Source organism: Misgurnus anguillicaudatus, chromosome 7 (assembly GCF_027580225.2).
Source record: "Misgurnus anguillicaudatus chromosome 7, ASM2758022v2, whole genome shotgun sequence".
NCBI classification, from domain to species: Eukaryota; Metazoa; Chordata; class Actinopteri; order Cypriniformes; family Cobitidae; genus Misgurnus; species Misgurnus anguillicaudatus.
The window spans coordinates 6,713,017-6,727,461 of record NC_073343.2 but is presented as its reverse complement, the minus strand read 5'-3'; the positions used below and the strand labels follow the sequence as shown (position 1 = coordinate 6,727,461).

General features: G+C 41.5%; 1 protein-coding gene across 9 annotated transcripts in view; it reads left to right on the top strand.

The window, feature by feature from the left end:
• ank3a (ankyrin 3a) overlaps window positions 1-14,430 on the top strand; it is a 124,558-nt gene extending 110,128 nt beyond the window's left edge. For all 9 annotated transcript variants that reach the window (XM_073869315.1, XM_073869317.1, XM_073869314.1 and 6 more), the window contains 5 exons: window positions 169-249; window positions 8,864-8,947; window positions 9,237-9,392; window positions 12,237-12,322; window positions 12,432-14,430. In XM_073869315.1, the coding sequence (XP_073725416.1) occupies window positions 169-249; window positions 8,864-8,947; window positions 9,237-9,392; window positions 12,237-12,302 (387 nt within the window). In that variant the 3' untranslated portion in view covers window positions 12,303-12,322; window positions 12,432-14,430. The remainder of the gene's footprint in view (window positions 1-168; window positions 250-8,863; window positions 8,948-9,236; window positions 9,393-12,236; window positions 12,323-12,431) is intronic.
• Window positions 14,431-14,445: the final 15 nt, after the last annotated feature.

Sequence of the window (14,445 nt, the reverse complement as noted above, 5' to 3'; positions counted from 1 at the left end):
ATTAATGTTCATTTTGGCGAGAAGTGGGTTACTAATAGCCGAACTATATCGGGTCTATATTTAACCAAGATGGTGAAATGACAGCTATTGCTTGCTGCGTATACACTCCCTAAACAGAAAACACACATGCACACATACATTAAGATGTATTTTATATTCATTCATTAGCAGCGTTCATCAACAGAGAGCGGCCTGGATGAAGAGCGCACTATCACCACCAAAGTGTTTCGTAGACGTCTTGTTCTCAAGGTACCTGCCAGTTGAACTCCAGTGCTGTCAGGTTTAGACCTCTACATGAGATTTTGGTCCAGGTTTTGGTGGGATTTGATTTTGTGCCACTGGTGGAATGAATCTAATTGTCGGTGTGATCAGATCTTTGATCATGTGTCTTCACTTTTTTCTTGCTACATGTACTGTATGTGTTGGTTTCTATGTTCTTATCTGCTTACAGGTGCTTGTTTGGGTTTTCATCTTTTCGGGTGGTCTTTGAGTAAATTGAGCCAAATTTTTTGAATGAAAAACACCTATATTTATCTGATATACACTCACCTAAAGGATTATTAGGTACACCTGTTAAATTTTTCATTAATGCAATTATCTAATCAACCAATCACCTGGCAGTTGCTTCAATGCATTTAGGGGATGGGGTGGTCCTGGTCAAGACAATCTCCTGAACTCCAAACTGAATGTCAGAATGGGAAAGAAAGGTGATTTAAGTGTTCCCTTTCGAGGAACTCGAGCTGCGTCGCCATAGCAACGCTTTGGGGAACGCCTCGGCGTGACTAATCTGAAGCACGTGTAAAACATAAACAATGATGAGATAATTGTATACTGACCGTGATGCCGTGCGGACCTGGGGTATAAGAAGGCATCCTACACAAACACACTCGCTTTTAGTGCCTCAGCAAGTGACTACGTGTATGTTTGCATAAATCTGAAGTATGTTCAAGAAGTTCAAGTATGTGTATCTCCCTGTCAGCGCGATATCACAGACAAGGATACACATGTATATGTGTCTTCAAGCGCAGCACGCACAGTTGGCTTTTGAGGATATTGGCTGTGTGCACTGTAATCATTCCCGTGCACGTGTTGCGCTCCAGCTTCGCGGATCCGGTCCCGCTTCTGTCGAGGCAGAGCGGTGACTGCACTCGTGCGTGCAGGCGGCGGTATCCCCGCCTACACCCGTGACATCTGTCTCTCACTCTCTAGGAAGCTTGGGCTCGCGGTTGCGATCCCGCTTTTCAGCGGCGGTTGCGCTCGTGGGAGTCGCCATATGATTTCGTGCAGGCGGCGGTATCTCCGCCTGCACGTGAAGTCTCTCTCTCGCCGGATCGGGAAGGCGCCCTGCGTGAGAGCCATATATTTTCAGCTGTCTGTCTCCGATGGATCCTCTTCATAATCCGCCTACTGTTTAAGGCTAAACGTGCAGTTTCCACGTGAAACCTCCTCTTTTTACAGTATGGAGGTATTATATATACATACGTTTTTTACACCTGTATGTGTAGACTATGTATGTGTATCTGCCTGTCACAGCCTGCATGAGCTGTTTGTCATTGTTCGATGAGTCAAACAGTGAATTCGTGTCTATGCAGTGTGTTGCTTGTACAGCTGTGCACAGCATTTATTCTCCTGATCGGCCGCTGGTGCGCCATAAGTCAGATAATGATTTTGTGTGTTACGATTCGAGACCCTCATCTGCTGAGGCGGGTGACGTCTTCGTTCGTGGCACTCACTTTCTTATTAAAGCAAAGCAGCTCACACCTCATTCATGGTGCCTGCTTCCCTTTCGGTGCGTAGTACGACAGGCAGCCGCCATTAACCTTCATCTGCATACAGCTGGCTCCAGTAGTGGAGCATGGCTACATTCTTGTGCAGGAGGCTGTAGAACCTCCACATGAGAAATGACAGCTTACAGCCTTTACTTTACTGTTCCAAAAGGAGGGGAATCGTTCAGTGATGCGGCTCAGTTCTATGCTGTTACTGAAACCGATTGTGATGCAATCAGATCCGAGGACTGATTCCTTACATTAGAGCTTATGTCTCCATTCAACACGGGAAGGTCTTTCCTGAGGGGAAACCCGTCTCGCATGATCAAAGTCACGCACCGTTGTTTGCGTGCTTTGGTAACAGGAAGAAAGCCATGGCTTCTGTCCCAAGGTCCTGTGTTGGGTGCGCGTTGTCGATGTGTGACGCTGACAACAGACGCATCCCTCACAGGTTGTTGCGATTATGGAAAGCCAAAAGGGTCAAAAATCGCTGAAACTCATCATCGGCTATGGTACTGAAATTGCCTTGGATGGTATGGGTTGGAGTCCCATTTCCTTCTAGACCTGAGGAGCAATCATGTGTTTGTCTAGACAGGCCTCACATTGGTGGTTTCTTAAATAAATTTCTAAGGAGGTCTGCAATCAAAGTCACGCATTGTTGCCTGCGTGCTCTGGTGGTGTGGAGAAGACCTTGGTTTCCATCCTAAGGCCTGTTTTTGGGTGCGCGCGACTGGCGTGTGACACTGACCAGACGCACTCCCCACAGGTTGGAGTACAGTATGGAAAGCCAAGAGGTCCAAAATCACTACATTATTGATTTTGGGATAATGGCATTGTGTTCTCTGGACAAACTGTGCTCGTTGACGACAGTTTAGATCCCAGGCCACTTGAATATGGCAAATGCCCTGTATGGCAACACCCATTGCTGGGGAGTTGAGACTCCAGCCAGATGTGGTGAATCACATTTGGAGAGGATCTGGACGCGCAGAGGTGGATCTGTTTGCGTCTCAGGACCGCACACACTGCCCAATGTGGCTTTCTTTTTTCCCCAATTACTCTGCCACAGAAGTTCTGGAGGAAGCTTGCCAGAGATATGGCCTGTTGGTTTGGCCTCTGAGGGGGCCAGGCTCATAGGCTCAGGTCTCTCAACTGAGGTTGTGGAGACCATACTTTACTCCTGACAAACCCAGTTAACCACCCTGTTTATGTGGTGCTGAGATTTCTGTAGGAGCAATTCTCTGCTGGCTTAACTCCTTCCACTCTTAAGGTTTAGGTGGCAGCAGTCTCTGCCCACCATACTCCTTTGGAAGGATGTCATGCTCCCAACTGAGGTTGTGGAGACCATATGATTACTCCAGAGCTCCCTCAGGAGCTTAGGCACTACGTGGAGAAACTTCACCTCATGGTGTTCAGCTCACCTGACAGACCCAGTTAACTGCCCTGTTTATGTGGTGCTGAGGTTTCTGCAGGAGCAATTCTCTGCTGGCTTAATTCCTTCCACTCTTAAGGCTTAGGTGGCAGCAGTTTCTGCCTACCATACTCCTTTGGAAGGATGTCATGCTCCCAACTGAGGTTGTGGAGACTATGATTACTCCAGAGCTCCCTCAGGAGCTTATGCCCTAAGTGGAGAAACTTCACCTCATGGTGTTCAGTTCACCTGACAGACCCAGTCATCTGCCCTGTTTATGTGGTACTGAGGTTTCTGCAGGAGCAATTCTCTGCTGGCTTAATTCCTTCCCTTATTAAGGCTTAGGTGGCAGCGGTTTCTGCCTACCATATTCCTTCTGGAAGGACCTCATACCTCGTCTGGACAACCCCTTAAGAGAGCTTTATGCCCTTAAGTGGAGAATATTTCACCTATTGGTGTTTAACTCCCCTTACAAACCCAGTCAACTGCCCTGTTTATGTAGTACTGAGGTTTCTGCAGCAGCAATTCTCTGCTGGCTTAACTCCTTCCACCCTTAAGGTCTAGGTGGCAGCAGTCTCAGCTTACCATGCTCCTTTTGGAAGGACCTCATGCTCCCGAATGAGGTTGTGGGAACCAGATGATAACTTCAGAGCTCCCTTAACGAGGAAGCTTATGCCCTTCAGTAGAGAAACTTCACCTTTCGGTGTTCAGCTCACCTGACAGACCCAGTCAACTGCCCCTTGACGTAGTACTGAGGTTTCTGCAGGAGCATATCTCTGCTGGGTTGACTCCTTCCACACTAAGGTTTAGGTGGCAGCAGTCTCTGCCTACCATACTCCTTTGGAAGAATGTCATGCTACCAACTGAGGTTGTGGAGACCATATCTTTACTCCACCTTTAAGATATAGGTGGCAGCAGTTTCTGCCTACCATACACTTCTGGACTCTCTGAGGGCAGTCTACATACCAGGCCACCTGAATGTGGCAGATGCCCCTTCAAGACAACTGACATCTCCAGTGGGAGTGGAGACTACATCTAGATGTGGTGAACCACATCTGGAAAAGATTTGGACACGCAGAGGTAGATCGGTTTGCATCCCAGGACACCACACTTTGCCCACTGTGGTTTCCATGGTACAGGCGTGGCCGAGGCTACGTCTGTATGCCCTCCCTGGTTGTGTTTATCCCTCCATGGGGAAACTTTATTCCCTTAAGTGGGAAATTTTCACCTCTTGGTGTTCAGCTCATCTGACAGACCCAGTTTACTGCCCTGTCGACGTAGTTCTGAGGTTTCTGTAGGAGCGTTTCTCTGATGAGTTTACTCCTTTCACCATTAAGGTTTAACGGCAGCAGTTTCTGCCTACTATACTCCTGTGGAAGGCTCGTCAGTGGATAGACACTCATTAGTGGCTCGCTTTCTTTGTGGGACTCGTAGGCTGCGACCTGTTAGTCGTTCCAGGGTGCCCACTTGGGACCTAGCGGTCATGCTGGAAGGGCTCTCGTTGACTCCGTTCGAGCCTCTTGAGACTTCGCCAGATAGGTTTCTGGCCTTTAAGACTTCCTTCTGGCTATTACTTCTTTAAAGCGAGTGGGGGACCTTCAGGCCCTGTCAGTATCCCCTGCAGGTCTGAGTTTGCACCAGGGATGGCTAAGGCTTTTCTACACCCAAAGCCAGGTTTTGTTCCTAAGGTGCTGAACAATGTGCCGAGGCCCATTGTTCTGCAGGCCCTTTGTCCTCCCCCATTCAGGAGTGCGGACCAGGAAAAGCTGAATTTGGTGTGTCCTGTGCGAGCACTGGATACATATGTTCACATGACTGCTCAGTGGAGGAGTCCGAGCAGCTATTTGTGTGCTTTGGTTCACCCAGAAAAGGTTTACCGGTGACCAAGAAGACTCTGAGCAGATGGATAGTAAATGCTATCTCACTGGCTTATGAACATCAGGGTATACTCTCACCCGTCGCTGTGAGTGCCCACTCTACTCGGGGTATGGCTGCCACTAAGGCCTTAGGGTCAGGCGCTTTACTCCAGGAACGTATGTGATGCGGCCGGTTGGTCTTCGCCGCTCACCGTCGTTAGGTTTTATAATTTAGACCTAGACTCCTCTTTAGGGTCCCAGGTTCTTTTGCCTTGACTGTGTTCAGTTATACACGCTGCAGGCATTTGGTAGTATGGAAGCGTGGGCATCTCGTTCCCCAAAGCGTTGCTATGGCGACGCAGCTCGAGTTCCTCGAAAGGGAACGTCTCAGGTTACGTATGTAACCCTGGTTCCCTGAGAAGGGAACGAGACGCTGCGTCTCCATGCCATACTCCCTGCATCCCTGCAGGCACTTGCTTCGGCACTTGGTAGCGAGTGTGTTTGTGTAGGATGCCTTCTTATACCCCTGGTCCGCACGGCATCACGGTCAGTATACAATTATCTCATCATTGTTTATGTTTTACACGTGCTTCAGATTAGTCACGCCGAGGCGTTCCCCAAAGCGTTGCTATGGCGACGCAGCGTCTCGTTCCCTTCTCAGGGAACCAGGGTTACATACGTAACCTGAGACGATTTTCAGCATGGCATGGTTGTTGGTGCCAGACGGGCCGGTCTGAGTATTTCACAATCTGCTCAGTTACTGGGATTTTCACCCACAACCATTTCAGGGGTTTACAAAGAATGATGTAAAAAGGGAAAAACATCCAGTATGCGGCAGTCCTGTGGGCAAAAATGCCCCTTAGTTTCAATTGGGCATCATTTAAATGCCACTGCCTACCTGAGCATTGTTTCTGACCATGTCCATCCCTTTATGACCACCATGTACCCATCCTCTGATGGCCACTTCCAGCAGGATAATACATCATGTCACAAAGCTTGAATCATTTCAAATTGGTTTCTTGAACATGACAATGAGTTCACTGTACTAAAATGGCCCCCACAGTCACCAGGGGCCTCATTTATAAACGTTGCGTACGCACAAAAGAAGGCGTACGCCACTCTCTACGCAATAGTTGTTATTTATAAAAAGCAAACTTGACGGGAAAATGTGCTGTCCGTCACGCAAGCTCTGACCCAGGCGTACGCACAAAAACGGGTGAAATGAGAAATGGCGACACCGACGGCAGATGGAAGAAACACGTGAAAGTGAAAGTAAAAATGACAACACTACCTCTCATAAATAACATGAAGACTTCTGTTGTGTCGAAGTCTGTTGCCACTATGTTCCCCCTATTTTTCCCTTCAGTGTAGTGTCTTTATGGCGTTTTTATCACGTTATAGGTTTTATTATTTATATATTTAAAGTTTTAATGGCTACTGAGATGTATATGTGTGCATTTCTGTAATGTTTCTGTATTGTTCTTAATGGTAAGCAAATTATTTTTACAGTATGAATCATATTATATGTATAATATTTATTTAATTATTTATGCAAACATTACATTTTTAAAACGACCAGTAAAGGAAAAAAAAGAAAAAGACAGGCTATATTTTAAAAGAAATACCCTAATAGAAAACTGTCAAATGTATGAAATATTTAATAAATTGTATTATAAAATACATGATATTATGCCTTTTTACTAACCAATTCAAATCTTTAATCTTTCTAAATGTAACGTGATGAAAACGCCATAAAAGCACCACACTAAAGGGAAACATAGGGGGACCTGAGTTCGACACAACACTTGACAAAGCAAGTCTTACAATTAACAGCCTACACGAACACCCGTTTGATCGATCAGCAGTGAAACAAAAAAATAAAGAAATCGAAAATTACAACAGAAATTCAAATGAACACATATTTGCTAAAAGAAAAGTGAAATATGTTCTGCAATAATATTGGCATGTTGTGCAATTCATCCTCATAAAGAATATAGTTAACAGAACGAAATAATGTACAAAACTGATATTCTCGTCAATGTGTCCGTCTGGCGGAGCAGATATAGATGCAATTACATAGACAGATAGATAGATAATTAAGGAGATATATAGTTAGATAGATAGATAAATAAATAGATATATGTATTAATTGTCCACTGGGGAAAGTTGTTTTCATAGTAAACCATATCTTCATAATCTACGGAATTATGGTATTCATGCATATGCCTTTAGTGTGTTTTATTTTTGATAAAACAATATATGGCGTATGTCTCAACCATTCAGGAAGCAACAAGAAATTACATTTGCGCTGAACAATGTCCCATTTCCACGTCGATTATTACCGACATCTGTAGCTTGTCAGATGCAATTAAATGAATGGAAATAAAATGCCCCATCACAATGCGTAATGCCCACACTGTGCCCTCCAAACAACGTTTTTCTCCTCTTTTCCCCCTCGCCAACGATAACTTCTACTTCACATTGAGTGAATTTACGTTTTTTTTATTTCCATATGTGTTTGCCATGATTTCGCAATCAATGCATATTAACTTGTGGGCGTTTCACGGACTATTTATGCGCAACTATGGGCCTGTCATGAAGCCGCAAAAGCTGCGCTACATTTAGAATTGATTGTGATTTATTAAGGGAAAAATGCGTAGGATGTGCGTGCGCACGGTTTTATAAATCCGAATATTTCTGTGCGTACGCCCGTCCTATGTTTCATCCGTACACCACTTCTGACGCAAATCCTACGCAAAGTTTTATAAATGAGGCCCCAGATCTCAACCCATAGAGCATCTTTGGGATGTGGTGGAACGGGAGCTTCGTGCCCTGGATGTGCATCCCACAAATCTCCCTTAACTGCAAGATGCTATCCTATCAATATGGGCCAACTTGTATAAAGAATGCTTTCAGCACCTTGTTAAATCAATGCCACGTAGAATTAAGGCAGTTCTGAAGGTGAAAGGGGGCCAAACACAGTATTAGTATGGTGTTCCTAATAATCCTTTAGGTGAGTGTATCTCTCTACTAGTTCCAGAAGAGATCTCAAAGGTGTTTCAAACTGTACTAAGATTTGCTCAGAAACCTTTGCAATCAAAAGTCAGAGATTTTGGTAACACTTCACAATGCGGTTGTATCTGTTAACATTAGTTCATGCATTAGCTGACATCAACTAAAAATAAATAATAATTCTACAATATTTATTAATATTAGTTCATGTTAATTTTTAACATTTACAAATAAAAAAAAAATTATTCAAAAGGTAATGCACAATGAACTAAAATGATTTGACAATATTGGCATTAACTATTAATAAATGCTAAAAAACATTATTTTTGGTTAATGTTGGCTAATGTATTTATTAATGTAAATCTTATTTTTCAACTTCGTATTGTAAAGTATTACTGAGATTTCAATATTCAGAGTTCAAATTTAATTTTTGTAAATAAATAGTATTTTTTTTTTTGTAAAAAAAAGTCTGTTTAATTTCTCATAAGGGATTTAGGAACATTAGGACAAAATTGATAGACAAATAAACAAGTTAGAACTGAATAAAGTCTCATGAAATTTGAAAGCACAATTTCTGAGCAATGTTTTAATGTAATTTCAATTTGCTTGATTTATTGCTGCATGTAAAATTGTGTTTGTGTGTTTAACTGCTATAAGGGATTTCTCAAGGTGGTGATGCAAAGCATGAAGGCGTGTATGTTCATATTTAATGTACAAGCTTGGCTTGCAGGTTCAGATAGCTGTTTTGGGTGTGTGGAAACATGTTTGTAGGTGTGGTGCGCTGTGATCTGCATATTAAACCAAGATCTGTCTTGCTTTAGGGAGAGGAGGCCAAAAACATTCCTGGTGAATCAATTTCAGAGGAACATTTTATTGATGAAGATGGCACCATTATTACCAGAAAAGTAACTTTATTGTATGATCTCTATTGCTCTGTTATCAATTTCTAAAAATCAAGTATGTTTGCCTTTCTATCTTGCTTTTAATTTCTTACTTTGCCTTACCATCTTCACTTGTAATTTAAAAAACCTAACGAAAATAGATTTGCATATCTTCAATGAAATACTGTCACTAACGTCTCACTTGCAGCTCACCCCTCTATAAACTTTACTGATCATTCCATCTTTCCATTTATGGCTTTGTTTTTTATGATTTGCATTCATGCTGACCTTTGACCTTCATACCCATGTACAGGTGATTAGAAAGGTGATTTGCCGTATGGACACACCCACTCCTGAAAATCAAAGCTTGGTGAGTGGCACAGGGTCACAGGAAGACCCTGAGTGCCTTTTCAGGGCTGCCACCCCTGGGAATCCTGAAATCGAAACCCACCTCGCTGAACTTGATGAGGTTTGCACAGTCTGTGTGAAGTGTTTTATTTTAACAGAAATTATGTTTATGATATCAAACCTATAACTATTAGAATATAACAAGGGTGGTGAACATCAGTCCTGAAGAGCCGCAGTTCTGCAGAGTTTAACTAACGATGCTGAACAGGCTAATCAAAGTCTAAAGCCGGGGTGCCCCAGTTTGGTCCTGGAGCGCGGGTGTCCTGCAGAATTTAGCTCCAATCCTAATCATCTGAAGCAGCTAATTATTAAGGTCTTACTAACAACACTAGAAACTTACAAGCAGGTGTGCTGAGGCAAGTTGGAGCTAAACTCTGCAGGAGGTGCTTGTTGAGAGAAAAGAAAGAGTTAGTTTATGTATTGAAGATACAACATCTCCCCCTGTGACAGACTCTTCACAGTTTGGTTTAGGGAGAACTAGCATAAGTCATTAGCCAGCGCATATTTTTGGAGGTCGGCAAACTGAATCCCTTACACGAACCAGAGTCCCACCCCTGACCAGTGGGCTTAACACAAAAAAATTTATACCCACTGAACATCATCAAAAACCGGTTGAGTAAGGGGAGACGGGGACGAGACTGTGTCAGCCATCTCTTTGATGCCTGTCTGGCTTCATACTACTCCCTTACTCGACACCCTCCTCCTCAGAAACCTCAGGAGAAGGGCAGGGCAAGTGATAACATTATGCAATGCTTTTAATATTCACTCTGTGTTTGGAAATTAATAGCCCATTTTGGGGTTTTATTAGTTTTGTTTAAAGGATTAGTCCATTTTCTAAAAAAAAAATCCAGATAATTTACTCCCCACCATGTCATCCAAAATGTTGATGTCTTTCTTTGTTCAGTCGAGAAGAAATTATGTTTTGAGGAAAACATTTGAAGATTTTTCCCATTTTAATGGACTTTAATGGACCCCTACACTTCGCAGTTTGACGCAGTTTGGAATTGCAGTTTCAAAGGACTCTAAATGATTCCAAACAAGGCATAAGAGTCTTATCTAGCGAAACGATTGTCATTTTGGGAAAGAAAAATTAAAATATATGCGCTTTTGATCCACAACTTCTCTTCTTCCTCCGGCTGTGTGACGCGCCAGCGCGACCTCACCTAATTGCGTAATGCCGTGGAAAGGTCACGTGTTACATATATGAAATGTACATTTGCAGACCATTTTAAACAATAAACTGACACAAAGACATTAATTAGTATCATTCGACATACAACAATGTCGAAACAGTCCTCTTTCTCCACACTTGTAAACATTGGGGCGTAGTATTGCATATTTCATACATGACCTCTTGACGTGATGATGTATTGCGTGAGGTCGCTCTGGTGGGTCGCACAGCTGGAGGAAGATGGGAAGTTGTGGTTTAAAGGTGCAAGATTTTTTATTTTCTTGCCAAAAATGACAGACGTTTCGCTAGATAAGACCCTTAGCCTCGTTTGGGATCGTTTGGAGTCCTTTGGGGCTGCAGTTTTGGACTGCATTAAAAGTGTTAAGTGTTGGGGTCCATTAAAGTCCTTTAAAATGAGAAAAATCCTGGAATGTTTTCCTAAAAAAAACATAATTTCTTCTCGACTGAACAAAGAAAGACATCAACATTTTGGATGACATGGTGGTGAGTAAATTATCTGGATTTTTTTTTTTTTTTTTAAGAAAATTGACTAATCTTTTAAGTTATGGGCTCGTTTGGTGGACTTTTTTAACTGAATAGAAAGAAACGTGGTCAATATCTATCTTGCATTGAACTTTGAGTGTTGTAACTTTACAGATGTTGTTTATGCATAAACACCAACATTACACACTAACAGTAGTTAAAAAAGTTGAATCATAACCAACTACACTTTTAAACTCTGCAGGACCGACGTTCGCCACCCCTGTAATATACGATTATTTTAAACAGTAATACACATTGGGACAGTTTCCCAGACAGGGCTTATCCTAAATTGACCTATCTTAACAGGGACATGTTTGTGTTTTGTCTCAAGATGCACACCAGTGATGTTTTTTGTAAGGTTTGTTTGTAAAAACTACTTAAAGGCGGGGTGCACGATCTCTGAAAGCCAATGTTGATATTTGAAATTACTTTAACAAACACTCCCCTACCCCAATAGAATCTGGATCTTCTTATGATAGACCCGCCCCACACATACGCAACCCGGGCAACAATGTCGATTAGCTACAAGTGTGTTTTGGTACTCGGCCCGACTCCCTTTTCCAAAGTGTTTTTCAAAAATCATGCAACCCCTCCCCCCCTCTTTAAATGTTGTAATAAGGCCTAGTACTGGATTAATCTAAACCCTGTCCAGGAAACCGTGTATTAGGATACCAAATCTTCATCACATGACAACATACAGACTAAAGACTAAACTTTGTTTTAATTCAATATTTGGGTTTGTTGAAGTTCACTCTTAAATTATTTGAAATTTAAAATGTTTGAGATTATTTATTTTTCTTCATAAAAACTCATAGGTATGATGTTTGAGCAAATTATGCAATCTTTTCATAGCAGCTATTGCACTGAATTCTTCATCTGTCTCTCCTCTAACCTTTAATTACACAAAGCTTGATTTTCTGCTCAACCTGTGGACACCTTAACCTTCATCCTCTTTTTTCTTCTTCCCATTTAATCCTTTTTTGTCTTTCCTCCAGATCTGTACACTACCTACATACAGTAAAAATTCATGTAAATCAACTCTGCCGCATAACTGTAAAATATTAACCCTTTCTCAGTTTTTGCCGAGGTTTTTTACACTCTGGCTGCTTTCAGCATGACATGTTGATGATCAAATGAAAAAGATCTTCCATTGTAACTGTGCCTTTGATTCTTTCTTGTATCTATAAACAGGGAGACGTTTCCAAGATGAGGAAGAAGGAAGAAAAGCGATTATCAGAAAGAAAACATCATTCTTAGAGGCGCTGTCGCAACTACAGGCAGGTCTAGAATGAACCTCTGTTTATTATTGTTGTTTATTTGAATTCTTTCTGCTCCATGTTGCCAGATATCACAATATAGATGATGCAATGTTTTCTTTCTCTCAAGGTTTGCAGGTACATTACTGATCTGTTTCCTGAGGGGTGGGGTCCCATGAGCTAAACGGAGACATTTGGCTTAAAAACCCCATCTACAGCTTCCACTCTAAAACGCATGGTGTTCAAAAAGACAGAACGCATGAGCATGCATCCCTGCTGATACACTTCCTGTTACAAGGGGGTCTTGATGAATTCTACTTCCTGTCTGAGTTGGGTCGCGGTGAATTCTGCTTCCTCCCGTGTCGAGTCCTGTGTGATTGTACTTCATGTTTCCTCGGGACCTATGAGGTTATACTTCATTCTTCTGTAAGGGTAATACCTGTGCTGAAACGGACCATCAGAAAATCAGAAACCTTTTGTGCCGTGAATATCAGATGAGTAAGTTAAATGGGAAAATTTCACAACTACTCCAATCTGAAGACAACACCAAAACCAAGCTCATACAAATTTCCCTGTGACCAAAGATGGCACAAAGAGCTCTTTTTCAAGTTTTAAAGGGGGGAAACAATAAAGATGCTGTTGAACCACAATGTACATTCGCCTTACACCTTACCGCGGACCCGTGACATCAGGAGGAGGATCCCTGTGTTTTTTTTTTATTTATAAAACAGAAATAAATTATGTGGTGGACTTTTCTGTACATAAACACATTATGTAAAAATAAATAAAGTTTAGTAGTTAGGTTTGGAGAGGGCACCGCAAAAATACACTTTACAAGTGCTTTCAACGTTTTAAAGACTTCACATGCTCTTGTATAATGAATTATTATAGCAGGTATGTTTGTATATGAGAATAGCTGGTTCAGGTTTCAGGGGACATTTCCTTAAAATCCTCTGCCAACCTTAACAATTCCCAAAATGGGAATGTATCAGATTCTGTGAAAAAGTCATCCAGAAGACTCATATTTTGATGCATGCAGTTATTTTAAGAACCTTTTTTCTAAGTTTGCAAAAGACAAATACAGAAAAATGACTTTTTTTCGTGTGCGCACACAACTCAACTTTTTATATTCCCAAACGTCACCCTAAAAGCGTCCATCGTGTAGAAATGAAAAGTGTGAAAGCTCTAAAGAGATTGCTTCCTTAGGAGTTTTAATGTAGTGTCCGTTATCCTTTTGTATGGAAGACTGATGTTAGCCGGAGCGCTGCGGATATGAGGTGTTCACAATGTATATGCTAGTTATCAGCCTCTATGTTCAACTATCACTGTATCATGTGTATTGACTTAAAATGTAGAGGTCTGTCTTTGTCTTAAGGCTATTTGTAACCATTAAAGGAATGTCTTCATATCCTTTTTTGTTTTCAATTGTTGAGGTTTTGAAAAAAGAAAATGTTGACATTTTGTTTCAGATAAGGTGAATCTTTTAGTATTTTCATCTTTCGTCTTTAGACCTTTATTACTTGTAGATTTAATAGTTTATGTATTACAAAATGACACATACTGGATTGTCATAGTAATTTTAAGTATTACAAGAAATTGTTTCCAATTATGAAACTGTGTGATATATTTTAGACCAGAGATTCTGTGTGTTGCAGTGTTCTGCATCAGTTTTGATAATATAGAATATTTCTTTAGAGATTATTTTTGGTTTGTTTGTTTGGTTTTCCTCAAGTAGAGTTAGTCTTTTTAGCTTGTGGTGTGTATGGTGTGAAATTTGATTTAGTATGCTGAACTTTGCTACAGAAATAAGATCTGAAAGACTTTACGTGGAAACATAGTCATGAGTATGGTTCTGCTTCCCTGTTACATGTCAATCAAACTGTGGGAGGGGCCTTGCATGGTCCAGTCAGTTGTTTTTTGGTTAATATAATCTGTTTTCACCTGAGCAACATTTTTGACGTACAATTCTTACAATGAGTAAAGCCATTTAAATGTTATTATAATAGCACTTTGGTTATTGGAGATCTTCTCTTTTAGAAACTAGCAGCTATGATGCCACCATAATGTTTCAAATGTCTTACAAAAATCTGATTTAAAAATGAAATAAACGCATTGATTTTCCAAACCCATTCTTTCTTTCTTTC